Source organism: Rhinatrema bivittatum, chromosome 14, assembly GCF_901001135.1.
Source record: "Rhinatrema bivittatum chromosome 14, aRhiBiv1.1, whole genome shotgun sequence".
In the NCBI taxonomy this organism is placed as follows: domain Eukaryota; kingdom Metazoa; phylum Chordata; class Amphibia; order Gymnophiona; family Rhinatrematidae; genus Rhinatrema; species Rhinatrema bivittatum.
Genome location: NC_042628.1, coordinates 60,740,484 through 60,768,395, shown reverse-complemented (window position 1 = coordinate 60,768,395; position 27,912 = coordinate 60,740,484). Strand labels below are relative to the sequence as shown.

Here is a 27,912-nt window from a genome sequence, read left to right as displayed (position 1 = left end):
TGCCAAATTCCGCCAGAGATTTGTTGCCTTGCTTCAGGTCCACCAAAGCAAACCCAGCAACAGACATATGAGCAGGGTCATCAAAAACAGATTTAAACAAGTCCATAAATCCTATGTCCTGCAAGATAGGGTCCTTGCGTTCCCACAAGGTAGATGCCCACGACAAGGCTCTCCCAGCCAAATAAGACAGAATCAGGGTCGGATTGGCTTATCGGGGGATCGGGCTTCCCCCGGTGGGCCGGTCGCTCCCATCCCGTGATTTTTTTTTTTTAACTTCCCGGCCATAGACAAGAAGAGGGTCTGCTGGTGCTGCGGCCTGAAGAGAAACCTGCAGGCAGGGTTGGTGGAAGCACTAGGCCTGGGCCTGGGGCACCGCGAGCAGTGGTATCCCAAGGGGAGCCAATGCCCGCGGGTGCAGGGAGGCTCATGCGGCCCAGGGACAGGCAGATCGGCAGGGCCGTGGTGAGGCTCATGTCACCACGTCCCGAAGAAAAAGATCACGTTTAAACGCGCTGATGCTCCTTCTCCTTCCTGCCTGTGCGGCCCCGGAAGTAAACGATGCTGGAGCCGCGTGGGCAAGAAGGAGGAGGAGCATTAGCGCGTGCAGAAGAGGAGCAGCGCTTACGGGCCGCTGCGATTCCCAAGTCGCAGCGGCCCGAGAAGAGGAAGCGGCCCGGTAGCAGGGCCGCCATGGCCCGAGAAGATCAGGGCCGCTGCAGAGCCCATCCTGCGGCGACCCGCGAAGAGGAGGCCCAGAGGTGAGAGAGAGGCTGAGGGTCTGTAGAGTGTGTGTGTTTGTGCATGTATGAGATGAGTTAAGAGATTGTGTGTGAGAGTGAGGACCTGAATGTTTGCAGAGACAGCATGTTAGAGCCTCTGTGTGTGTGAGAGAGACAGCATGTGACAGTGAGAGCCTGTGAGTGTGTATGAATGATTGTATGAGAGCATGTGACAGTGAGAGCCTGTGCTTGAGCAAGACAGCATGTGGGAGTGAGAGAGAGCCTGTGTGTGTGAGAGTCAGACAGCATGTGCCAGTGAGAGACTGTGTGTATGAATGATTTTATATGAGAAAGCATATGACAGTGAGAGCCTGTGTGTGTGTGAGAGAGAGAAATGCATGTGAGAATGAGAACCTGACTGTGTGTTTGAGGGAAGAAGATGGAGAGAAAAGAAACAGAAAAAAAGACAATATAAAAGGAATTGGCAAAAAAAAATAAGAAAGGGAAGGTGGGAAAAAAAGTCTGTGACCAACCAATTAGAAAACTAAGAACTGACAGCAAAGGTAAAAAAAAAAAGAAATTACTTTTTAGTGATTGGCACATGTAATCTTTGGGAATGTGCAAGAATAGCACTTTCTCTATGCGGATCTCACAATGTATGAGATCAGCATGGAGAAAGTGGAAGCCCACGGGGCCTGCACAGAGGAGGCAGCAAAATGGGCTTCAGTGTCAGTAGCAGCAATCGGCACCTCCCCAAAAGCTATGTGGCAGCAGTGACAGTGGCAGCAGAGGAATGAGAGAGGTTCCGAGGTTGCTGGCAAAAGAGAGGGGGTCTGCCTTTAGTGTGTGCATGTGTATGAATGGGACTCTGCCTGGGGGTATATGTGTGTGAATGCATGGGTGCCTGCCTGGGGGTCTGTGTGTGTGTGTATGTGAGGGAGTCAGTGAGTGTGAAAGCATGAGTATGTATGAGAAAATCCAAGGGAGTAAGAGTTTGTATATGGAGGGGGAGAACATAAGAACATAAGAAAATGCCATACTGGGTCAGACCAAGGGTCCATCAAGCCCAGCATCCTGTTTCCAACAGTGGCCAATCCAGGTCATAAGAGCCTGGCAAGTACCCAAAAACTAAGTCTATTCCATGGAACCATTGCTAATGGCAGTGGCTATTCTCTAAGTGAATTTAATAGCAGGTAATGGACTTCTCCTCCAAGAACTTATCCAATCCTTTTTTAAACACAGCTATACTAACTGCACTGACCACATCCCCTGGTAACCAATTCCAGAGTTTAATTGTGCGTTGAGTAAAAAAGAACTTTCTCCGATTAGTTTTAAATGTGCCCCATGCTAACTTCATGGAGTGCCCCCTAGTCTTTCTACTATCCGAAAGAGTAAATAACCGATTCACATCTACCCGTTCTAGACCTCTCATGATTTTAAACACCTCTATCATATCCCCCCTCAGTCGTCTCTTCTCCAAGCTGAAAAGTCCTAACCTCTTTAGTCTTTCCTCGTAGGGAAGCTGTTCCATTCCCCTTATCATTTTGGTAGCCCTTCTCTGTACCTTCTCCATCGCAATTATATCTTTTTTGAGATGCGGCGACCAGAACTGTACACAGTATTCAAGGTGCGGTCTCACCATGGAGCGATACAGAGGCATTATGATATTTTCCGTTTTATTCACCATTCCCTTTCTAATAATTCCCAACATTCTGTTTGCTTTTTTGACTGCCGCAGCACACTGAACCGACGATTTCAATGTGTTATCCACTATGACACCTAGATCTCTTTCTTGGGTTGTAGCACCTAATATGGAACCCAACATTGTGTAATTATAGCATGGGTTATTTTTCCCTATATGCATCACCTTGCACTTATCCACATTAAATTTCATCTGCCATTTGGATGCCCAATTTTCCAGTCTCACAAGGTCTTCCTGCAATTTATCACAATCTGCTTGTGATTTAACTACTCTGAACAATTTTGTGTCATCTGCAAATTTGATTATCTCACTCGTTGTATTTCTTTCCAGATCATTTATAAATATGTTGAAAAGTAAGGGTCCCAATACAGATCCCTGAGGCACTCCACTGTCCACTCCCTTCCACTGAGAAAATTGTCCATTTAATCCTACTCTCTGTTTCCTGTCTTTTAGCCAGTTTGCAATCCACGAAAGGACATCGCCACCTATCCCATGACTTTTTACTTTTCCTAGAAGCCTCTCATGAGGAACTTTGTCAAACGCCTTCTGAAAATCCAAGTATACTATATCTACCGGTTCACCTTTATCCACATGTTTATTAACTCCTTCAAAAAAGTGAAGCAGATTTGTGAGGCAAGACTTGCCTTGGGTAAAGCCATGCTGACTTTGTTCCATTAAACCATGTCTTTCTATATGTTCTATGATTTTGAAGTTTAGAACACTTTCCACTATTTTTCCTGGCACTGAAGTGAGGCTAACCGGTCTGTAGTTTCCCGGATCACCCCTGGAGCCCTTTTTAAATATTGGGGTTACATTTGCTATCCTCCAGTCTTCAGGTACAATGGATGATTTTAATGATAAGTTACAAATTTTTACTAATAGGTCTGAAATTTCATTTTTTAGTTCCTTCAGAACTCTGGGGTGTATACCATCCGGTCCAGGTGATTTACTACTCTTCAGTTTGTCAATCAGGCCTACTACATCTTCTAGGTTCACCGTGATTTGATTCAGTCCATCTGAATCTTTACCCATGAAAACCTTCTCCATTACGGGTACCTCCCCAACATCCTCTTCAGTAAACACCGAAGCAAAGAAATCATTTAATCTTTCCGCGATGGCCTTATCTTCTCTAAGTGCCCCTTTAACCCCTCGATCATCTAACGGTCCAACTGACTCCCTCACAGGCTTTCTGCTTTGGATATATTTTAAAAAGTTTTTACTGTGAGTTTTTGCCTCTACTGCCAACTTCTTTTCAAATTCTCTCTTAGCCTGTCTTATCAATGTTTTACATTTAACTTGCCAATGTTTATGCTTTATCCTATTTTCTTCTGTTGGATCCTTCTTCCAATTTTTGAATGAAGATCTTTTGGCTAGAATAGCTTCTTTCACCTCCCCTTTTAACCATGCCGGTAATCGTTTTGCCTTTTTTCCACCTTTCTTAATGTGTGGAATACATCTGGACTGTGCTTCTAGGATGGTATTTTTTAACAATGACCACGCCTCTTGGACATTTTTTACTTTTGTAGCTGCTCCTTTCAGTTTTTTTCTAACAATTTTCTCATTTTATCAAAGTTTCCCTTTTGAAAGTTTAGCACGAGAGCTGTGGATTTGCACACTGTTCCTCTTCCAGTCATTAAATCAAATTTGATCATATTATGATCACTATTGCCAAGCGGCCCCACCACCATTACCTCTCTCACCAAGTCCTGTGCTCCACTGAGAATTAGATCTAAAATTGCTCCCTCTCTCGTCGGTTCCTGAAGCAATTGCTCCATAAAGCTATCATTTATTCCATCCAGGAACGTTATCTCTCTAGCATGACCCGATGATATATTTACCCAGTCAATATTGGGGTAATTGAAGTCTCCCATTATTACTGCACTACCAATTTGGTTAGCTTCCCTAATTTCTCTTACCATTTCACTGTCCGTCTCACCATCTTGACCAGGTGGGCGGTAGTATACCCCTATCACTATAGTCTTCCCCGACACACAAGGGATTTCTACCCATAAAGATTCAATTTTGTATTTAGTTTCATGCAGGATGTTTATCCTGTTGGACTCTATGCCATCCCGGACATAAAGCGCCACACCTCCTCCCGGGTGCTCCTCTCTGTCACTGCGATATAATTTGTACCCCGGTATAGCACTGTCCCATTGGTTATCCTCTTTCCACCATGTCTCTGAGATGCCAATTAAGTCTATGTCATCATTTACTGCTATACATTCTAATTCTCCCATCTTACTTCTTAGACTTCTGGCATTAGCTTACAAACATTTCAAAGTTTGTTTTTTGTTTGTATTATCATTCTGCTTTTTAATTGATAGGGATAAGTTAGAATTTTTTAGCTCAGGTGAGTTTTTAGTTACAGGCACTTGGACTGCTTTTCTAATTATTGGAACCTCACTGTCGGGATGCCCTAATTCTAATACATCATTAGTATCCTTTAAAGATACCTCTCTCCGAACCATGCACTGTTGAGCGACTGTCGGCTTTCCCCTTTGTTCTAGTTTAAAAGCTGCTCTATCTCCTTTTTAAAGGTTAGCGCCAGCAGCCTGGTTCCACCCTGGTTAAGGTGGAGCCCATCCCTTCGGAAGAGACTTCCCCTTCCCCAAAAGGTTCCCCAGTTCCTAACAAAACTGAATCCCTCTTCCTTGCACCATCGTCTCATTCACGCATTGAGACTCCGGAGCTCTGCCTGCCTCTGGTGACCTGCGCGTGGAACAGGGAGCATTTCAGAGAACGCTACCCTGGAGGTTCTGGATTTAAGCTTTCTACCTAAGAGCCTAAATTTGGCTTCCAGAACCTCCCTCCCACATTTTCCTATGTCGTTGGTGCCCACATGTACCGTTAGAGTGTGTCAGTGTCAGTGAGAGCGAGAGGTTATGGTGGATATAAGAGCATGAATGTGTATGTATGTGACAGTGTATGTGTGAGAGAGAATGGACATGTGAGTATGAGTGAGAGAGAGAGGATAACCTCCTAATCGTCGACAATATCAGGGTGACTGGAAATCAAGAGCTCCCACAGAAGGGGACAGCAGGGGATTTTTAAAATCCTTATTAGTTTTAATTATTGAATATTATTTGATGTCTGCTCTTTTAAAAATATTTTATTGGTGTTATATACAAATTTTTGAAAATATCCCTGAGTTAAATTAATGGAGGGTTCTATTCATCAGCAGTTTTGAAATATATATTTTTAGTATGATTTTCCTATTGTGATGTTTTATAGTTCTTGATTTTATTATTTGATGTTTTATGAGGAATGATGGTATTTTCTGTTTTTCCATTGCTGCATTACATACAGTGTAACTTGTTGTGATTTCCAGTTCAGTTTGTCTGTGCATTTCTGTGTATATTTTATGGTCTCTTTTCTGTATTTGGTGACTCACCAAATTGTATGTGTAATTGGGTACCCATGGGCCAGTCTGGTAACTGACCTTCTTGTATAGAAGCTGTGCCTTGTGCCTTCTGTGTGTGAAGCTGGTAAAAAGCTGCAGTAAGTTTCTCCAAGGTTTCTTGCTGTTCTGAGATGCATTGAGCCAGGCCCGGAATAGCCTGCAAGGCAGAAAGGTGAGCCGGGTCCATGGGCTAGAGACATCAAATACCGTTAGCTGAATCCCCAGGAGTACTGCTTCTCCAAATACTTTTCTTGAAAGCTGAATTCACTGAAGTTTTAGGCTTCTCCGAATTCTTTTTTTTTAAAGCCGAATTCAATGAAGTTAGTTTCTCCAATTCTCCAATACTTTAGCCAGATTCACTGGAGTTAGCAATCTGTTATTGATCTGCTCCCCCAGAGGGGCGGAGCTAACAATCTGTTATTGATCAGCTCCTCCCGAAGGGAGGAGTAGCAATCTGTTATGGATCTGCTTCCCCAGAGGGGAGGAGTTAGCAGACTGTTAGTAATCAGTTCCTCCAGAGAAGAGGAATTAGCAACCTGATGTAGATCTGTTCCTCCAGAGAGCAGAAGTTGCAATCTGTTATGGAATCTGCTCCCCCGAGGAGAGTAGCCAGCAGTCCGTTGTACTCCGTAGACGGAGTTAGTGATCTGTTGTGGGTTAGCTCCCCACAGAGTGGCAGTCTGTATGATAGCGCTCTAGTTGTGTAAGGAATGAACACTTAATGTAAATTGGTGAATCCTTGGGCCGATGGCAGTTGACAGCGCCCCCAGGAGGATATCCTGAGAGGGACCACCGGCTAGGCTGAAGTATGGAGACAAACACAGATAGTTCTTTATTAGACAGGAAGTAGAACCACCAGAGGTGGCAGTAGTGAGCTGATGTGCCCGGCAGGGCTGAAGTCCCTCAGATACTGGAATTGCGATATCTGGGTTGCTGAGCTGTAGAGAGAGACTATAGGTAATGAGTAGACAGGGTATGCTGGATACATAACCAGTAGTAAATTGGATACATAACCATAACATAACGTAAATTGGATACATAACCATAACATAACGTAAATTGGATACATAACCATAACATAACCAGTAGTAAATCCTAACAAGACTGAACTCATGATCATCTCACCACAACCCATCAACCAAGCACCCATACCCTCCACCAACTCCCCCCCTTCTCTTCCAGTCCTTTCGCAATCTGTAAGAGACCTAGGTGTCACACTTGACCCACAATTCAACCTACAGAAATTTATCTCCTCAACCATCAAAGACTGTTACTTCAAATTACACACCCTCAAAAAACTCAAACCTATTCTGCACCACAATGACTTCAGGACAGCCCTACAAGCTCTCATTTTATCTAAAATAGACTATGCAAACGCTCTACTCTTAGGCCTCCCAAAGAACAGCCTTGCCCCCCTGCAGCTACTTCAAAATGCCGCGGCAAGAATATTGACAGGCACCCACAGGAAAGAACACATTTCACCTATACTCAAACAACTCCACTGGCTCCCCATCACTGCCAGAATTCAATTCAAAACACTCACACTTATTCACAAAACCATCCACAATCCAGACATGCTCTGGTTCTCAGAACATTTACATATACGCTCCTCTTCCAGACCAACCAGAGCACCCTACACAGCAAACATTAACACACCTTCTCCCAAACTCTACCATCTAACAACCACCAAACAACGTGCGTTATCCCTAGCTGGACCCTTCCTATGGAATTCTATGCCCACTCACCTTCGCCTTGAAACCTGCACAAAGAAATTCAGACAGAACCTCAAGACCTGGTTGTTCACCCGATCCTACTCATAAACACAATCCTCATCATGAGCCCGACCCTACTCCCATTCCCCTATCCTACTCATGAGCCATTTATTCCCCCTCACCTTCTTTTCCTTACTCCTCCTCCTCCTTCTCCCAACCCCTCAGCCCCCTTCTCCTCCCTTCACCCTCTCTAGATCCCCTACCAACTTCCTCTCTCCTTATAATCTCTTCCAAGTACTCTCTGTACTTTATCAATTCTTGTACATTATCTATATTCGTATTAACTATAATTATCTTGTATGCTATTTATAATTGTATTTATCCATGTTTTATGTTAACATATTTGTACAGCCTACCCATCTTCTCCCTCCTACTTTAATCCCACCCCCTCCTCCCCAATCCTTTCCCTGCTCTCCCCCTCCCCAGTTTATCATATCAAGTTCATTGTAAAGCCCTGTTGGCTAATTATTGTTCAATGGAAACCGATGTGATGTTTTCTTAACGAATGTCGGTATACAAAAACCTTCAAATAAATAAATAAATAGTAGATGATACACTCACAATTGTAGATAACTGTAATGGCTTCTATGTAACAGAGAGTCTTCAGTACATTCAGGAACAGGAGCCGTAGGTGAGTACTGGTTCCTATATGCAGTCTGGAATAAGAACTCACAATATCTGCGTATGAGATAGCTTCTGGAATAGAATAGAGTCTTTGGAGGGTTTTAGGAACATAGGCCCTCATGGAGCGAGTACCGGTTCCTATCTGCAATCTGTATAAGTAATTCACAAGATATAGGTATGCGATAGCTTCTGAGACAGAAGAGAGTCTGTGAAGGATTTTAGGAACATGGGCCCTCGTGGAGCGAGTACCGGTTCCTATCTGCAATCTGTAATAATAACTCACAATTTCTGTACCTGCGAAAACGTCTTAGACAGAAGAGAGTCTTCAGAGATTAGGAACATAGGCCCTCGTGGAGCAAGTACCGGTTCCTATCTGTAATAGAACTCACAGTGTTCACGTCTGTGATCGCTTCCAGGCAGTAAGAAGTTTTCTGAGCATTCAGGGACGTAGGCCCTCGAGGAGCGAGTACCGGATCCTGTCTTAGCAATCTGAAATCAAGAAGAGAGAGCGGGGCCCCCGAGGAGCGGGTACCCCTTGGTAAGTTTGAGGAGGCAGAGCAGCAGAGAGAGTTATCACCCCTTGCTAACTCGATTCGTAGTTGCAAGCAAAGACCTTTTAAGTTGGAAGCGGATGATGTTACTAGGGGAGGACGCCCCCGAGGTTTGAGCCCTTGCCGGTACAAATTCTGGTGCGCGCGCGCGCTCCCTTACATCATCAGGAACATGGCGGATCTGCAGCGTTAGGCCAGCCCGGGGATTCCAGGGAAGTGGGGAGGAGAAGCCGCGGCAGCTTCTGTCCGTCAGACCCGAAGGGAGTCGCCACCAAGGTAGAGAGGGTGGGCGAGGGTGAGAACAGGCACGAATGCAACAGTGCCCCCCTTCAAAGAGCAGTCTCCTCTTCAGGTACCAGGTTAAGTACCAAAGATGCGTGAGGTGGAACTGATGAAGCATCTCTTTATCCAATAGGTCTGAGGCTCCCAAAGATGATTTCGGGGCCGAAGCCCTTTCATGCAAACAAAACTCGGCCTCTGTTCAAACATCCAGGGTCTCTAATTTCTTGAGTTCAAATTCATAATTTCACGATGACAGATGGATGTTGAGATTTGAAGAATCTAGCTGAGTGTATAATGAAGTCAGCAGCAATGAGAGAGCTGCCGTGGACGTCACCTAGGTTTCAGTGGAAGTGGTGATGCAGAAACTTGTCCAAAATCCACTTCTGAGTAGCTCTTCCGCAGGATGCTGGAAGAGAGATGATGGCAATACCGGCAAAACGAACAGGCTGAAGGATGGCGATATCTTCATCCCCGGAATCAACAGTGCTGTAAACCTCCAGCACGACTTCCGAGTAAACCAAAAGTAAAGTTGATAGTCAGATATCTTCTTCTTCGGAATCAACAGTGCCAAAGGCTTCCGGGCACGACTTCCTAGTAACCCAAACGTAAAGTTGATAATGAGAGATATCTTCTTCTACGGAATCAACAGTGCCATTGGCTTTTGGGCATGACTTCCGAGTTAACCAATTACGAAAGCTAGTAGCTAGAGATATCTTCTTCTTCGGAACTGATGGTAGGACCAGCAGACAGCCAGGCTGGTAGTTAGAGATATCCTCTTCTTCGGATTCAACAGTGCTGTAGTCCCTCAGCACGACTTCCGAGTGCATAGATCGTAGCAGATATCTCAAATTTGTAGTCTAGAAAGTCAATAAAGATGTAGAGCGCCACCAAGCTATGGCGCGCATAGCAACCGCTATGAATAACAGCAGGTAATACAAAAAAACTGCTGGTGATGTTGATAAGGTCCTCAAGAGAAGTGGTGGTGAAAAGAATCGTCCAAGGCCCACTTCAAATTGTGATACAATAGTGGATCTTCAAATTTGCTGAATGGACTCCTCAGGTCTTCCACGAGATGACTGAGAATAAAGTTGCCTCCTACCCCTGAGTCCTTCAGGGCAGAGGTTTGAACCATCACTGGTTCAGGGATCACAGAGACTGGATGAGAGAGTGGAGGAGATATTGCTGAATAGCCCAAGAACAGTCCTCCCGCGGGACTCAGGCTTGTCCATTTCCCGGACGAATAGGGCAAGCAGAAACACCATGGCCTGGCTGACCACAGTACATGAACAGGCCGTTCTTCCTCCTAAATCTTCTCTCTTTAGAGGTCAAGTGACCATGACCAGGTTCCTTCGGTTCCTTCTTCTCCACAGCAGGAGGTGCTGTACCCCCTCGCAGTGCAGGAGCACTAGTTGGCTTCAACCCAGGTAACACCTTAGGCCTGAGTTCCTTCACCTTGTCTCCGAGCCGCCAGTCAATCAGAGCAGCTAAGGCTATTAATTCTTCCAGCGAGTCAGGTGTCTGACGAGCAGCCAGCTCGTCCGTTACACGGGTGTCCAGGCCTCTGCAAAAGAGTGTCTTCAGACATCTTGGGTCCCAGTTAAGTTCCACTGCAAGAGTTTTAAATTCGATGGCAAATTCTGCCAGAGATCTGTTGCCTTGCTTCAGGTCCACCAAAGCAAACCCAGCAACAGACATATGAGCAGGGTCATCAAAAACAGATTTAAACAAGTCCATAAATCCTTCTATGTCCTGCAAGATAGGGTCCTTGCGTTCCCACAAGATAGATGCCCACAATAAGGCTCTCCCATCCAAATAAGACAGAATGTAGCTGGTCTTAGAGAGGCCTGTGGGAAACAATGAAGGTTGCACAGCAAGAAGCCCCGAGTCTTTTAGAGTTCTCCGGAGAATCGAATAGGCACCGCCAGTGGAACAGCTGACTTTAAAGTTACCTCTGGTAACTGACCTTCTTGTATAGAAGCTGTGCCTTGTGCCTTCTGTGTGTGAAGCTGGTGAAAAGCTGCAGTAAGTTTCTCCAAGGTTTCTTGCTGTTCTGAGATGCCTGCAAGGCAGAAAGGTAAGCCGGGTCCATGGGCTACAGACATCAAATACTTTTAGCTGAATCCCCAGGAGTACTGCTTCTCCAAATACTTTTCTTGAAAGCTGAATTCACTGAAGTTTTAGGCTTCTCCGAATTCTTTTTTTTTAAAGCCGAATTCAATGAAGTTAGTTTCTCCAATTCTTCTCCAATACTTTAGCCGGATTCACTGGAGTTAGCAATCTCTTATTGATCTGCTCCCCCAAAGGGGAGGAGCTAACAATCTGTTATCGATCAGCTCCTCCCGAAGGGAGGAGTAGCAATCTGTTATGGATCTGCTTCCCCAGAGGGGAGGAGTTAGCAGACTGTTAGTAATCAGTTCCTCCAGAGGAGAGGAGTTAGCAACCTGATGTAGATCTGTTCCTTCAGAGAGAAGTTGCAATCTGTTATGGAATCTGCTCCCCCGAGGAGAGTAGCCAGCAGTCCGTTGTACTCTGTAGACGGAGTTAGTGATCTGTTGTGGGTTGACTCCCCACAGAGTGGCAGTCTGTATGATAGCGCTCTAGTTGTGTAAGGAATGAACACTTAATGTAAATTGGTGAATCCATGGGCCGATGGCAGATGACAGCGCTCCCAGGAGGATATACTGAGAGGGACCACCGGCTAGGCTGGAGTATGGAGACAAACACAGATAGTTCTTTATTAGACAGGAAGTAGAACCACCAGAGGTGGCAGTAGTGAGCTGATGTGCCCGGCAGGGCTGAAGTCCCTCAGATACTGGAATTGTGATCTCTGGGTTACTGAGCTGTAGAGAGAGACTATAGGTAGTGAGTAGACAGGGTATGCTGGATACATAACCAGTAATAGATGATACACTCACAATTATAGATAACTGTAATGGTTTCTATGCAACAGAGAGTCTTCAGTATATTCAGGAACAGGAGCCGTAGATGAGTACTGGTTCCTATATGCAGTCTGGAATAAGAACTCACAATATCTGTGTATGAGATGGCTTCTGGAATAGAAGAGAGTCTTTGGAGGGTTTTAGGAACATAGGCCCTAGTGGAGCGAGTACTGGTTCCTATCTGCAATCTGTATTAGTAATTCACAAGATATAGGTATGCGATAGCTTCTGAGATAGAAGAGAGTCTGTGAAGGGTTTTAGGAACATGGGCCCTCGTGGAGCGAGTACCAGTTCCTATCTGTAATATGAAATAGTAATGCACCAGATATAGGTATGCGATAGCTTCTGAGATAGAAGAGAGTTTTGAAGGGTTTTAGGAACATAGGCCCTCGTGGAGCGAGTACCGTTTCCTATCTGCAATCTGCAATAATAACTCACGATCTCCGTACCAGCGATAACGTCTTAGACAGAAGAGAGTCTTCAGAGATTAGGAACATAGGCTCTCGTGGAGCGAGTATCAGTTCCTATCTGTAATAGAACTCACAGTGTTCACGTCTGAGATCACTTCCAGGCAGTAAGGAGTCTTCTGAGCATTCAGGGATGTAGGCCCTCGAGGAGCAATCTGAAATCAAGAAGAGAGAATGGGGCGCCCGAGGAGCGGGTACCCCTTGGTAAGTTTGAGGAGGCAAAGCAGCAGAGAGAGTTATTCCCCCTTGCTAACTCAATTCGTACTTGCAAGCAAAGATCTTTTAAGCTGGAAGCGGATGACGTCACTACGGGGGGACGCCCCCAAGGTTTGCGCCCTTGCCAGACAAACTCGCCCTTACGTCATCAGGAACATGATGGATTCGCAGCGTCAGGCCAGCCTGGGGATTCCAGAAGTGGTGAGGAGAAGCCGCGGCAGCATCTGTCCATCAGACCCGATGGGAGTCGCCACCAAGGTAAAAAGGGTGGAGCGAGAGTGAGAACAGGCATGAACGCCACACCTGGTGTTTGCTACCAATTCTTCAACCTGCTGGAACACTACCTATCAGCTGCAGAGAGTGAGTACAACTTCTCCCAGTCTGTCCATCTACAGCTCCTCGCTGCTCATCTGCATCGGGCCCTACACCACCATTGTGGAACGGGTCTCCTCTGCCGAGGATTACAGATTGTTAATACCTATCCTCTACTGCTCATTGGGAACTCTGTCTACTCAGCTACCAGGGAGTATGTTATAAGATCTGCCAGTCTGCCTCTCCGACAGTGCCTTACTGGACATCTGCATCGGGGCCTTACACCACCATTGTGGGACGGGTCTCCTATGCCAAGGATCCCAGACTGTTGCTACCTAATCTACTCTCTACTGCCACCTCTGATGGACCACACTAGCTGTATAATAAAAGATATATTCTCTGTGTTTCTGCATCTGAGTCTAGCCCGGTGCTTCAGTTCCCTGGCCTAAGGGGCTCCTCCCCGTAGGAAATACCATCACTGTTGCCCCTGAGAATCCACCAAACATCTCGATATCATAACAGATATATCTGCCACTCCTGCCCCCCAGCATTACAAATCACCAAAAGGACCAGTCTCCAAGGTGGACTTTGCTCCCCAGCCGTCTTGGTGATTTCACTTCTGTTGCACTATAGGGGAGGGGGCACCATTTCATTCCTCATCTCAGGCAGCAAATTGCCTATAATAGCAGTTCTTACTTTGATAAGAATCAGACTGCCCTGAGCTCTTCAAATGTACAGTCTCAGTATATATTGAATCCTATAGATTAGTTAATGGGCATAATAATCTTCTTATTTAACATCTGGAATCCCGTGGATTACAAGATCCGAGAAATTAACGCCTGCCCGGAGAAGGCGTTAATAGCTGAGCGCTGCTAAAACTAGTACTGAAAAGCAGAAAAAACTGCTTTTCTGTGTTGCCTCCTACTTAATATCGTTGCAATATTAAGTAGGAGGAAAAAGTAAACAAGCTTAAAAAAAAAGTTTAAAAAAAAGCGCTGGCAGCCAGATGCAGGAAATGGATGCTCAGTTGAGAAGCGTTCATTTCCTGAACCCCTGGCTGTGCGGCGTTTAGGGGAAACCAATGACGACAAACTCGGCGTCTGCCCTCTTAACTGGCAAACGGCTGATGCGGATCGGGCAAGAAGGCGCTAGGAGTGCGCAAGCCTCCTTGCTAACATGACCCCCCTAATTTAAATATCGCATGGGGGGGGGGGCGTTAAGAAAGCGGGCGCTGACTGTTCAGAGCCCGCTTTCTGCACATAATTATTGCATCAGCCCCTGGATGAGCTATCAGCCCCAGGGCCCTTCCTAGGGAGAAAAAAAAGCAGCCTATTGCCTGTCCTGTAGTAACAGAACTCTGTTTCCATCCCGTTGAAACTGTCTGCTTGTAGTCTCAGAGATGGAAGAAGTGAAAATTTGTGCAAGTACTGGTAGGCGCACTGTGACTGAAAACAGCACTGCCCTGGGACAAGTAAAGTTTAAAAAAAAAAGAAAAAGCTGTGAAGGAGAGAGGGACTGGCTGGGACCATCACACTGCAGCTCTCCCACTATCTCCAGGACACCAAAATGCTTCAGAGCCCAGCAAACAAAAAAAAAGCTGGAGGTGAGGGGTTGGGGATTAAAGCAGGAATTTGAGGACTGGATTGGTAAATGTGAAACTGGGGAAGGGGCAAGCAGCCCTGATGATGGAAATTATTTGGCTCAGGTCTGACAGTAGAGGCATATGTGCTCCAGCTCACATAATGTACCTCTCTAGGGTCAGCTTGGTGTGCTTTTGGGAGTCATTGAATCCCCCGGGCTATTTTCCTACAGTCCATCCTTCTCTCTCCTCTTCCTGTGCTTGCTGGCTCTGCTCAGGAGCCACCAATTTCTCTTCCTGCAGGCTCATGCTCACGCAACCTGCTCATCAAGCAGACTCAGTTCAGCTGCACTGGGCAGCCCCTCCTCTTCCCTAGGGTTTGCGGAGCCCGCACTCTTTGCGAAGACTATGCTGCAGCGACTCTTCCTCTTCCCGTAGGCTGGCGGACCACATCAGCTGCTCGTGCCATATCAGCTGTTCTCCATGCGGAGCCAGCTCTTCACAGATTCTGCACAAAGATAAAATCTGTGCCCAAAGGGAATTCTGCACACAGTCTGCAATGTGCGGTTGCGCAGAATTCCCCAGGAGTAATTAGGTATGTTTTTGGTAGGTAATTTTTAAGGATGTGACTTGGGTCTCCTCTTCCGAAGAGTGCTCTTCCTGTTATTAAGCAAGCATTGTGGTGATAATTCTGGTTGTCTGATCTTTGCATTTTACTAGGTCTTAGTGGAGAAATGTTAAGAACTACTTGTTCCAAAAACTGGGCACCCAGTCTTTTCTCTGTCATATTAGTCTCTCCTCCTCTTTGTTTCTCCCTGTCTCTCTCTCTCTGTCCTGCTCTTTAACCAATGTCTTCCCTCTTCCTCATGCTACTAATGCATCTCATGTGATCTTTCTCTCTTCCTCTTACCTGCTCTCTCTTCTGCTATCAGTTGCTCTCTCTTCTCAATCCTGCTGTCTCTCCCTAACTCTTCTCATTCATGCTGCTGGTCTCTCTCTCTCCTCCTCCCTGTCCCCTGCTGTCTGTCTCTATCTCTTCTCATTTATGCTGCCGGTCTCTCTCTCATCCTCCCTGTCCCCTATTGGCTGTCTCTTCTCTCTCATGCTGCCGGTCTCTCTTCTCCTCCCTGTCCTCTGCTGTCTCTCCCTGTCTTTTCTTGTTCATGCTGCTGATCTCTCTCTCTCGCTCCTCCTCCCTGTCCCCTGCCATCTCTCCCTGTCTCTTCTCATTCATGCTGCCGGTCTCTCTCTCTCCTCCTCCCTGTCCCCTGCTTCCTCTGTCTATCGCTCCCTATCTCTTCTCGTTTATGCTGCCGGTCTCTCTCTCCTCCTCCCTGTCCCCCTTTTGTCTGTCTCTCCCTGTCTCTTCTCGTTCATGCTGCTGGTCTCTCTCTCTCCTCCTCTCTGTCTCCCTGCTGTCTGTCTCTCCCTGTCTCTTCTCATTCAGAACATATAGAAAGGCATGGTTTAATGGAACAAAGTCAGCATGGCTTTACCCAGGGCAAGTCTTGCCTCACAAATCTGCTTCACTTTTTTGAAGGAGTTAATAAACATGTGGATAAAGGTGAACCGGTAGATATAGTATACTTGGATTTTCAGAAGGCATTTGACAAAGTTCCTCATGAGAGGCTTCTAGGAAAAGTAAAAAGTCATGGGATAGGTGGCGATGTCCTTTCATGGATTGCAAACTGGCTAAAAGACAGGAAACAGAGAGTAGGATTAAATGGAAGGGAGTGGACAGTGGAGTGCCTCAGGGATCTGTATTGGGACCCTTACTTTTCAATATATTTATAAATGATCTGGAAAGAAATACGACGAGTGAGATGATCAAATTTGCAGATGACACAAAATTGTTCAGAGTAGTTAAATCACAAGCAGATTGTGATAAATTGCAGGAAGACCTTGTGAGACTGGAAAATTGGGCATCCAAATGGCAGATGAAATTTAATGTGGATAAGTGCAAGGTAATACATATAGGGAAAAATAACCCATGCTATAATTACACAATGTTGGGTTCCATATTAGGTGCTACAACCCAAGAAAGAGATCTAGGTGTCATAGTGGATAACACATTGAAATCGTCAGTACAGTGTGCTGCGGCAGTCAAAAAAGCAAACAGAATGTTGGGAATTATTAGAAAGGGAATGGTGAATAAAACGGAAAATGTCATAATGCCTCTGTATCGCTCCATGGTGAGACCGCACCTTGAATACTGTGTACAATTCTGGTCGCCGCATCTCAAAAAAGATATAATTGCGATGGAGAAGGTACAGAGAAGGGCTACCAAAATGATAAGGGGAATGGAACAACTCTCCTATGAGGAAAGACTAAAGAGGTTAGGACTTTTCAGCTTGGAGAAGAGACGACTGAGGGGGGATATGATAGAGGTGTTTAAAATCGGATAGTAGAAAGACTAGGGGGCACTCCATGAAGTTAGCATGGGGCACATTTAAAACTAATCAGAGACTCTGGAATTTGTTGCCGGAGGATGTGGTTAGTGCAGTTAATAAAGCTGTGTTTAAAAAAGGATTGGATAAGTTCTTGGAGGAGAAGTTCATTACCTGCTATTAAGTTCACTTAGAGAATAGCCACTGCCATTAGCAATGGTTACATGGAATAGACTTAATTTTTGGGTACTTGCCAGGTTCTTATGGCCTGGATTGGCCACTGTTGGAAACAGGATGCTGGGCTTGATGGACCCTTGGTCTGACCCAGTATGGCATTTTCTTATGTTCTTTCTTATGCTGCCGGTCTCTCTCTCTCTCCTCCTCCCTGTCCCCTGCTGCCTCTCCCTGTCTCTTCTCGTTTATGCTGCTGGTCTCTCTCTCTCCTCTTCCCTGTCCCCTGCTGTCTCTCCCCATCTCTTCTCATTCATGCTGCCGGACTCCCTCTCTCCCCTTTCCCTTCTGTCTCTCCCTATCACTTCTCTCTCATGCTGTTAATCTGCCTTTCTGTCCCTTTTTGTCTCTCTCACCTCTTCCTGATGAGGACTGCAGGCATCCTGTAAATAATTTGATTTTTTTTCCTCTCTCTACCCAGGAGCCAAACAGAAAGACTTGCTGAAAGACATCTTTAGTGCAGGAATGTTTTACATTGAGCGCAGGAGTACTTCAAAAACCAGTAAGTCCTGCTGCTCTGGGAAGCCACTTTATATTTACCTTTGGCACTGGCAAAGAGAGTGACATAAACGTTTTGGAAACAGGGTGAAGGCATGGTGGTTTTCTGAAGCATTTGGAATGAATGTATAATTTTAAAGATTTTACTGTGTTTAAAAATGTTTTGTGTTATGCATTGTTATTGACATATTTTGAATATATGTGTTTAAATACACTCCGCACTTAACATTACGGAAGCTGCGGACTATAAGAACCTTAATAATAATAATAATATTGCAGAGAAAAGTTTCAGTCACAGAAATCTGCTTAAGGTCAAATGGTAAATCCACAGCTTTATGCAGATTATGCAAAGTATTGACATGCCTGTTCATTATGCTTTGGCTTCCTCTTTTAGTCTTATACCAATTATTAGGCTTATTCAATATTTGTTGATAGTTAATGTGGCTTTCAATGCATACTTCACTTTCAATGCATATCCAGCATAGCTCTCTGCTTCAACGGCAGGGGAGAAGAAAAACTAATACAGCACGCATATCCAGCATAGCTCTCTGCTTCAACGGCAGGGGAGAAGAAAAACTGATACTTCATGCATATCCAGCATAGCTCTCTGCTTCAACAGCAGGGGAGAAGAAAAACAACCAATAAGGGCTGAATAACATAGTCTGGGTAAACAAATAAGTATGGGTGTAGCTTGCTTGTTGTGGCGGTTACTACCCCTAACTAATCAAGCTTGATATTTCACTTGGATGCAGCTCCATCACTGCTCTCTGTATTAATGGTGGGGGTGAAAGGGAAATAGAACCAAGGGTTGCTAAGAGCCAAGAGAAACAGATAAGTATGAAAGGAAAGAAGTGTGAAGCTTGCTGGGCAGACTGGATGGGCCGATTGGTCTTCTTCTGCCGTCGTTTCTATGTTTGTAAAGTTCATTTCTTATATTTTATATTTAAAAAAAAAAAGTGAGCATTTCTTATCATGATTACACCCTCTATTTTTAAATATAGCATTCCCAGAGTCTGCTTTTCAGCTGTCTGTGCTGTATTCATGCTTTGCATCTATCCATGTGATGCCTATGAGGCTCTGATAATGATCTGCTCTTCAGCCATCCATGCTGTATTCCTGCTTTATTCCGTATACATCAGTGTGATGCCTTGAGAAGATATCCTCCCACTTGCCTGTCTCTCTCTTTCTTCTAGAAAACTTCACAGTTGACATACCGGATGGAGTCAGGAAGATTAAGTCTCAGATAGGAAGTCTCATGAAAGGTCTCTTCCCTGGCATCCTTCTTCCATTTCTTTCACTGTAGCATTCAGAGTCTCTTCTGAAACCGCAGCTGTGCGAGTGGCAGAGAGGCAGAGAACCTGCCTCATAAGATTACCTCTTGCAAGGGAATCCCTTCATCTAATTTTGCCCTTTCTTTGTCTTTTCAGCTGTCGCCTGTATCCCACCCTGCGGTGAGTATGATTTCTGCATTCACTGTTTCCAGGGTCTGGTTGCCAACTCATGAGAGTAAGTTTTACTCATTGTCTGTCCCATATGGATGCACATTTTCCTGCTGGACTTACTGTGCTGAGATTATCTCCTTTTATGGCCAGAGACGCAGCCCCTGACTTGAGTGGTGCAGCCTCAGAAAGACCAAGGCCAGGCGCCAGAGCCAGGGCCCTTCACTTGTTAAGCTTTTGCTGACATGAAATTAGCATTACAGACACATCACTTATTTTATTGGGAGCTATTTTTAATGGACTCTCAGCAAATATACTGACAGCGCCTTGGCTGACAATGCTCACGCTGACCTGTGACCTGGTGCTGCTGTGTCAACAGCTGCCTGCTCTGAAACATTTTGTTCTAAAAAGTCATTATTGAGGACACCAGCAGCTGGGCATAAGCACATCCCGAGCTTCACAATCCATTCTCACTCTGTAGTAGCTGCGTCTCCAACTCTTACCCTGTATTCTGAATTTTGCTGGAATTCTGTACGTTCAGCCCCTGCATTCTGCTGCGGCCTCAGTTTATGCTGCACCCTTTAGACCTGTCTTGCATTGTCTTATAGGCTACCAGAAGAACGCCAGGATATACAAGTGTGAATCATGCAGCGTAGTAGACTGTGGCTATCCCTTGGACTGCGAACGTATGTTTTATTATCTGGAGCAGTGTAGTTTACAGTAAAGATAACAGATTAACAAGAGTTTTTTTTATTACATGTTAAAAATTCTCTCTAAGCATGATACAATCAAAATAAGGAAATCAGAAAAACAAAAATTTCATACAAAAGATCATATAACAGTGTTTCCCAATTTCTTCCAGCCTAGGGCACACCCACGTTAACAAAAATGTGTGGCACACCAGCCTCCACAAGGCAGACAGTGTGGACCTGGAGAGGGCTCGTATTGTCAAAAGAAGAGTTTGGGAAGCACTAAATGCCCTGCCAGTCTCTCTTCCAAATTTTAAAACAAAGGGAGAGAGGGGACAGCGACACTTGTGAATCCGTCACAAAGGAGTAGCTGAACTCCCTTCATATATATATATATGGAGAAGTCGGTGTGGTGTGATGTTACCTTGGCCACTGCATGCTCCCAGCACTTGGAATGAGTCACATCCAGTGACTGGATGTAAGAGAGAGGCTGCAAGGAGAAGGCTTAGGAGGGGGAAGATAGGAAGGTGCCATAAGAACTGTGTACTACAGAAAGGGCTGATGCAGTACAGTCCCTTATGCTATAAGGGAATTAGTGTGTCCAAAACGCATGTCTAACCCCTCCACGAAACTAATAGTGCTCATCACATGCAAATGCATGTTGATGAGGCTATTGGCGATTCTCCCCAGATCCAAAAAAAAAAGTGTGTGCCCGATCTGCACATTTTATATGCTCAGAAATTAATGCCAGCCCAGAGCAAGCATTAATTTCTGAGCAGCCCAAAAAAGTGTACAGAAAAGCAGAAAATTCTGCTTTTCTGCACATCCTCCGACTTAATATCATGGTAATATTAAGTTGGAGGAACCAAAAGGTTTAAAAAAATGTTTTTTTAAACCCCAAAAGTGCCAGTAGTCAGGTTAGGAAAAGAGATGCTCAATTAATGAACATCCGTTTTCCTAACCCACTGACAGCCACCTCTCCTGGGCAGCCCCTGCCGAGGAGGTGCTAGGGGCGCACATTTGCCCCTAGCGCCTCCTTGGCAGCGCAACCTCTCATTTAAATATTCAATCTCTGGCCCTGGAGAGGTGGCTGGGCGCCTGTTTTCTGTACTGATTTATTGCTTCGGCCCCAAAGCAGGGCTCACCAGTCCGTATTTCCCATTAATTCGCACACTCCAGGGCTCATGCTGGGGCTAGTAGGAGGCACGCATGCTCTCACATTTGTAATTTATTTATTTATGTTCTGCCTTTTGTGAGGCTTCAAAGCAAGATGACATTCACCTACTGTAGGTATGCTATTTCCCAATCCCCAGATGGTTTGCAATCCAAGAGGCTCAATTACTAAAGGGCTTCTCCCATCTGCAGCAGACAAGTTATCCGACTAAAGTGGATAAAGGTCCCACTGAATATAATCTCCTGAAGTAGCCGGCTACATGCAGTCAGATAACCATAAAAACCTAACCATCAATGTTTGATAATAAATAACCAGTTAGGGTTTTCAATTATCCAGCCTTCTGTGGCCAGATAGCTTCCTACTTAACCGATATCTTCTGGAGAAATCTGGTTAAGTAAAGATGTTAGAAAGTAAAAGGACAGGACCTATAACCCGTTTCACTCTCTCTCTTTCCCTACAAGGCATACACCCCCCAGCCCCTAATCCCCTCAAATTAAAAAGAGAATTCTGGGGTTTACTGGTGCCCCTCCCCCCAATCCCCAGCCCTGTCAATATGTATTTATTTGTACGTTTTATATACAGTCATTCCAAAATACGATCACAATGGTTTACAAAATTATCATTTAGTTACTGGGTCTGCAATCCCATTCTGTTTCAGTGGTCATATTCTAGGTTAATTTAACAGCAAATACATTTTCTAGGTCATATTTATACATAATCTAATTCATCTCAGTAGTGCCTGGGTATTCTGAGTTGAAAAATCAACCTTAATTACAAGGTAATTAGATTGCTTTGAGGAAGAGTTATAACCTGCGGTTTCCATTTCGTTATCCTATGTATTAAACTCTGCATGCATTTAACATCTCTCAATACATAATGGCTCAATATGTTTGCATAGTCTGAGGTTTTGACGGTGATATTATCGGCATATTGTAGTTTTATGTTAGTTCATAAGCATTTCTAAAAAGCCAAGTTTTCAGTTCTCTTTTGAAACTTTGTCTTATCTGGTGTAGAGACTCTGGAAGAGCAGTCCATAGTTTAGGGCCCGCTATGGAGAGCACTCCGTCTCTTATTTGTGTTAGATGTGTGTTCCATATTGTGGGCACCTTTAAAAGACCTTTGTTTTGTGATCTTAGGGCTCTCTGCGGGATGTATGGTTGAAGAGGCACTCCCATTAAACATGGTTAATGTTGTTGATGATACTGAAAATTAGAGTTAAAACTTTGTAATGAATTCTGGATTGTACTGGGACCCAGTGCAGTGCTATCGGCAAGAGGATGATGCGGTCAAATGTCCTTGTTCCTGGTAAGAGTCTAACTGAGGCATTTCGTAATTGCTGTAGTGGTTTAGTAGTCCTTATGGTAAGCCTAGTACAGGGAGTTGCAGTAATCTGTGTTTGAGAATATTAATGTTTGTAAAACTGTGCAGAAGTCTTATATTGTTAGCAAAGGTTTAAGCCGGTGTAGTATTCTCAGCTTGGGGTATCCTGATTTGATTAGTTTGCTTATATATCATTGAAAGGTTCTCAACAAACTGTATTCCAAGGTCTCGAACTTGATCTGAGGGTGTAGTGTTAAAATTTCCTATGTCTAAGGTTGGTGGTTTGATTTTCGTGGAATTTCTCATTAACCATATAATTTCATTTTTTTTTTTTTGGTGTTTAGAGTTAGCTTCAGCTGAGAGCGTTTTTCTTGTATTGCCTTCATGTAGGAGGACAGGTCGAAGCCGTTTTTTCAGAAGATTTGTCAAATGGTATATACAATTGTATGTCATCTGCATATAGGAAGAAGTTGATTCCTAGTTCCGCTAGTAATGTACAGAGAGGTAGCCTATATATGTTGAATAGTGAAGCCGAGAGTGCAGACCCCTGGGGATGCCTGTATTGATTTTGAAGGTGTCGGATAAGTGATTGTCTAATTTGACTTGGAATGATCTGTCTGCTAGGAAGGAAGAGAACCAATCAATGACCTTTCCGTCTATTCCAATTTTTCTCAGTTCATGGCACAGCAGGGTGTGGTCTAAGGTGTCGAAGGCTGCTGTGAGGTGTAGGATTCATCAGTGTCAATATTATTGTCATATTGTCAAATATCAGAATCTGTGCTGCCTCCAGATTCTCCCATCCCTCCATGGTCTTAAATTGTTGTGCTGTGGCCACCCCCCCACTCCCTCATAAAACCTCCCTCAGTTTGCCCAAAGCATACAAATTCCTGTTAGGAGCAGGATACAAACGTACCAGCTCCCGGCGCTCCAGCGCAACGTCTGCCCTGGAAGCGTGCACTGATGTAGTTTGTGCTTCCTGCAAGCCAGGAGTTGGTAAAGGTCATTCCCTGCTCCTAGCAGGGATTTGTATGTTTTGAGGAGGTGGGGGTGCGGCACAGAGTTTTTAAGACCACAGTGGGGGGAGGGTTTGGCAGTAGCACCAGATTCTAATATTGATAGAACCAGGGATGGTGGGGGGAAGAACACTGATATTTTTTTTTTTAATTTAAGAGGAATGCACGGCTTGCCATTTTGCTGGGGGAGAGAGAGAAATGGGCCACTCGCACTGTTCTTCTTTTTTTTTGTTATGTGACAGCGCTAATTAACTGAATGACCTTTAAGATATCCAGTTAAGTAGGAAATTATCCGGATACACAAGAATTAAAGTTATCCTAACTTAGGCCTGGATTTATCAAAATGCACTAAATATCGCATGCGATAGGAAAGGGGGTGAGTTTTATAGTAATAGGCAATTTGCGCTAATACCTATACGAAGCGCTATCTTAGTGTAAATTGTGATAACTTTTTTGCACTTTGCGATAAGTGCCAGAATTGTTGTATTTCCTACATACAACCACTGGGGGGACCTTGATTAGTAGGTTTAAGCTCCTGGAGAGCCAGCCTAGCTATCAGGGCCCTCCTACAACCACTGGGGGGGGGAAGGAAGAGAGAGAGACTAGCCATAATGCCCTCACACTAGAATGGTGGGCCTCCCATAGAGATATAAATACCTATCTAGTGTGAGGGCATTATGGCTAGTCAGTCTGTCTGTCTGTGTGTGTGTGTGTGTGTGTCTCTCTCTCTCTCTCTCTCCCTCTCTCCCTCCCCCCACACAGTGGTTGTAGGAGGGCCCTGATAGCTAGGCTGGCTCTCTTGCGAAAATATCGCACAGCTTTAAAATTCCCTCCCCTTCTCATTTGCATCGCACCAAGCGTTATGGTGCTTTCGCACGCGTTAATGGCATTTTTTTGCATGCTAAAACGCCATATAGCACTTTCATAATTAACCCCCTTAATTGGATAGAACTATATTTCGGCCAAGTTAGCTGGATAACTAAACCATCCCAAAAACGCCGCTGGATTGCTTTTTTTTTTTTTTTTTATCTGGCTAAATTTTAGCCGAGAATTGAGTTATCTGGCTAAAATCTAGTCTAGCTTCTCAACCCAATCCCGGGCACACCTAGCCAGACAGATTTTCAGGATATCCACAATGAATATGCGTGAGATAGGTTTGCATGAATTGCTTCCATGGTATGCAAATCTATCTCATGCATATTCATTGAGAATATCCTGAAGACCTGATTGGTCAGGTGTGCCCCAAGGACTGGGTTGAGAAACACTGCTCTAGTCAGATAAGTGGCTCAAGATTCAGAAACTTGCCATTCAGATCAGCGCTCCTCAACCCAGTCCTCAGAGTACACCTGACTGATCAGGTTTTCAGGACATCCACAATGAATATGGATGAGCTAGATTTACATATGATGGAGGCAGTGCATGCAAATTTATCTCATGCATATTTATTGCAGCTATCCTGAAAACCTGCCCTGTTTGTGGTTGTCGAGGATCGGAGTTGGCCACCCCTGGTCTAAATGGTTTTGAAGATTGACCTCATGGTATCTATGGGAAAATGCTTAGTAAATAGGGCCCTATCTTTGTAGATGAGGCAATGGAAGGTGAAGTGACTTGTCCAAGGGCACAAGGAGAGCAGCAGGATTTGAACACTGGCATCCCCTGATTTACAGCGTGCTGCTGTAACCACTAAGCTACTACTCCAATGCACATATTCTCAGAAAGGACCCTCACAAGTTTAAGAGCCACTGATAGTATCTTTTGTGGCTGCAAAGTGCTGAGAGCAGAGCCCAGGTGCTGGCATGACTCTGAGCATCAGGCAGTGGTGACTTTTCCATGGCACACCAGTGTACCATGACATACATGAGACTTGCCATACTGGGTCAGACCAAAGCTCCATCAAGCCCAGTATCCTGTTTCACAAGTACCTGGTAGGATCCCAAGGGGTAGAGAGATTCCAAGCTGCTTATCCCAGGGATAAGCAGTGGATTTCTGCAACTCCACCTTAATAATGGTTAATGGACTTTTCCTCTAGGAACTTGTCCAAACTGTATTTTTTTAATTGAAATGTTTTATTAAGAACTACAGGTATACATATACAGGCATATAAGGCTAAGAAAACATGGAACTCTGGGGAACTCCCATAAAAGATTACAAATGTTCTTACGAAAAGAAATACTGAAAATGCCTGTGTATCTAACTTGAATGTGTTAAACATAGTTGTTAATATCGCGATACATGCACAAATTGAAAATACATAGAACAATAAAACTAAAACTCTGAAGATACCCATGAACTCCTCCCTCCCCCACCCTATCCCACAGCTATAAATACAAATTAAGACATCTTCCATAATATCAGAGCGTAAGCAAGAATAGGAGAAAAGAAAATCTCTTGAGAAATACCAAAATGGCCAAAGCCAAACGTTCTGTGACAGAAGCAGAGGTTCACTTGGAGGGGCTGGCTATGCGATTATAAGTAGACACCTTCCACGAAATATAAGGCGACCAAATCTTTGTAAACAGGGCAGCAGTCTTATTTTTATACTCCGTAATCTCTCCCAAACGATCGTGGAAGTCCACTCTAGAATACAATGCCTAAATAAGGGGGATTTTATGATCGCTCCACAATCGAGCAATCTCACAAAGGGCAGACACTAATATTTGTTTAACCAGTTTTTGCTGGTATTTATCTCCTGAAACTATCAGCGTGTAGGACACTAGCTGGTTAATTAGTAAATTCACCTGTAAATTTAAAGTACTCTTATTCCAACTCCCTTAGTATCCTAAACTTAACTAGGAACTCATTAAAACTAAGATGAAAGCAGCAGTCCAGCAGCAAGAGGGGGGCTTTCCAGTCTTTTGCATTGAGAGACACATTTATGATTTTTTTACCCGCCGGTGAGAGATTGTATGTGTGCACTCGGTGCAAAGAGCTCCTGGCTCTCAGGGAGCGAGTGGAGGCTAGAGTAGCAGACTTGGAGAGCTACATTGATGAGAGCTTCAGGGACATAGTAGCCAAGTCCCAAATCCAGTCTGGCAACCGCAGTGTTGCCTTGGATCAGAAAGGTCGCCCAGTAGGAGAACATCACTCTGGTGTATCAGGAAGTGATCCTGTTGCAAGGACCTGTTCTCCAGGTGATGTATTGTCCTCTCGCACTGAGGACAAGTCTCCCAGGGCTACTGCCCAGGAGGGAAGGGTTAGGCCGGCCATCATAGTTGGTGATTCAATTATTAGAAATGTAGATAGCAGGGTGGCTGGTGGACATGAGGACTGCCTGGTAATTTGCCTGCCTGGTGCGAAGGTGGCAGACCTCATGCATCACCTAGATAGGATTATAGACAGTGCTGAGAAGGAGTCGGCTGTCGAGGTACATATGGGCACCAACGACATAGGAAAATGTGGGAGAGAAATTCTGGAAGCCAAATTTAGGATTTTAGGTAGGAAACTGAAATCCAGAACCTCCAGGGTGGCATTCTCTGAAATGCTTCCTGTTCCACATGCAGGTCCCCAGAGGCAGGCAGAGCTCCAGAGTTTCAATGCGTGGATGAGACAATGATGCAGGGAAGAGGGATTCAGTTTTGTAAGGAACTGGGGAAACTTTTGGGGAAGGGGGAGACTTTTTCGAAAGGCTGGGCTCCACCTTAATTAGAGTGGACCTAAGCTGCTGGCACTAACTTTCAAAAAGGAGATAGAGCAGCTTTTAAACTAGAACAAGGGGGAAAGCCGACAGTCACTCAGCAGTGCATGGTTCAGAGAAAATGTATCCTTGAAGGATACTAATGAACAGGAGAGTTAGGGCATCCCAACAGAGAGGTTCCAATAAAAGCAAATGTAGTCCATTTGCCTATATGTAAAAAAATGATATCCGAATTATCCCTAACAACTGAAAAGCAAGTTGTTAATACAGACATTTCAAAGTGTGTTTTTTGTTTGTATGCCAATGCCAGAAGTCAAAGAAGTAAGATGGGAGAGTTAGCGTGAATAGCAGCAAATGATATAATTGGCATCCCAGAGACTTGGTGGAAGGAGGATAACCAATGGGACAGTGCTATATCAGGGTACAAATTATATCGCAATGATAGGGAGGATCAACTTGGTAGGGGTGTGGCACTTTATGTCTGGGAGGGTACAGAATCCAACAGGATAAAGATCAAACAAGAGACTAAATGCTCAGTAGAATCTATATGGTTAGAAATCCCATGTGTGTTGGGTAAGAGTATAGTGATTAGAGATATGCATTCGTCTCCCCCAAGATTTGCCAAAAGTCTCTGGTGGTTCAGCGGGGGTCCTGGAGTGATCTCTTGCACTCGGGCCATCAGCTACCAGTATTCAAAATGGTGCCAATAGCCTTTGCCCTTACTAGGTCACAGAGGTTGGATAAAAAAAACATCTAAGAGTCTTTCACCACATACTGTTTTGAAAACCGAGGACATTTTAGAAAAATTTATAAAAATAACAAATACATTTTTTCATTAAAAGATTTTTTGAAGGTGGATGATTAGAAGACCGGTTGGTTACTTTTTAAGTTTCACAACGTCAGGCTTGCTGACAACTTCTAGGCTATATTATAATTAATTTTTGGTTTCCACTTCTTCTTT

The 27,912-nt window shown here is 44.5% G+C and overlaps 1 protein-coding gene across 3 annotated transcripts in view; it reads left to right on the top strand.

The window, feature by feature from the left end:
* SPACA6 (sperm acrosome associated 6) overlaps positions 1–27,912 on the top strand; it is a 132,443-nt gene that overhangs the window by 82,953 nt on the left and 21,578 nt on the right. For 2 of the 3 annotated variants that reach the window (XM_029577352.1, XM_029577351.1), the window contains exons 2-5: positions 17,606–17,686; positions 18,876–18,944; positions 19,110–19,133; positions 19,730–19,807. In XM_029577352.1, coding sequence (XP_029433212.1) covers positions 17,606–17,686; positions 18,876–18,944; positions 19,110–19,133; positions 19,730–19,807 — 252 coding nt within the window. Of the gene's footprint in view, positions 1–14,865; positions 15,162–17,605; positions 17,687–18,875; positions 18,945–19,109; positions 19,134–19,729; positions 19,808–27,912 lie in introns of those variants that run through there. The other variant, XM_029577354.1, reaches the window with a different exon arrangement.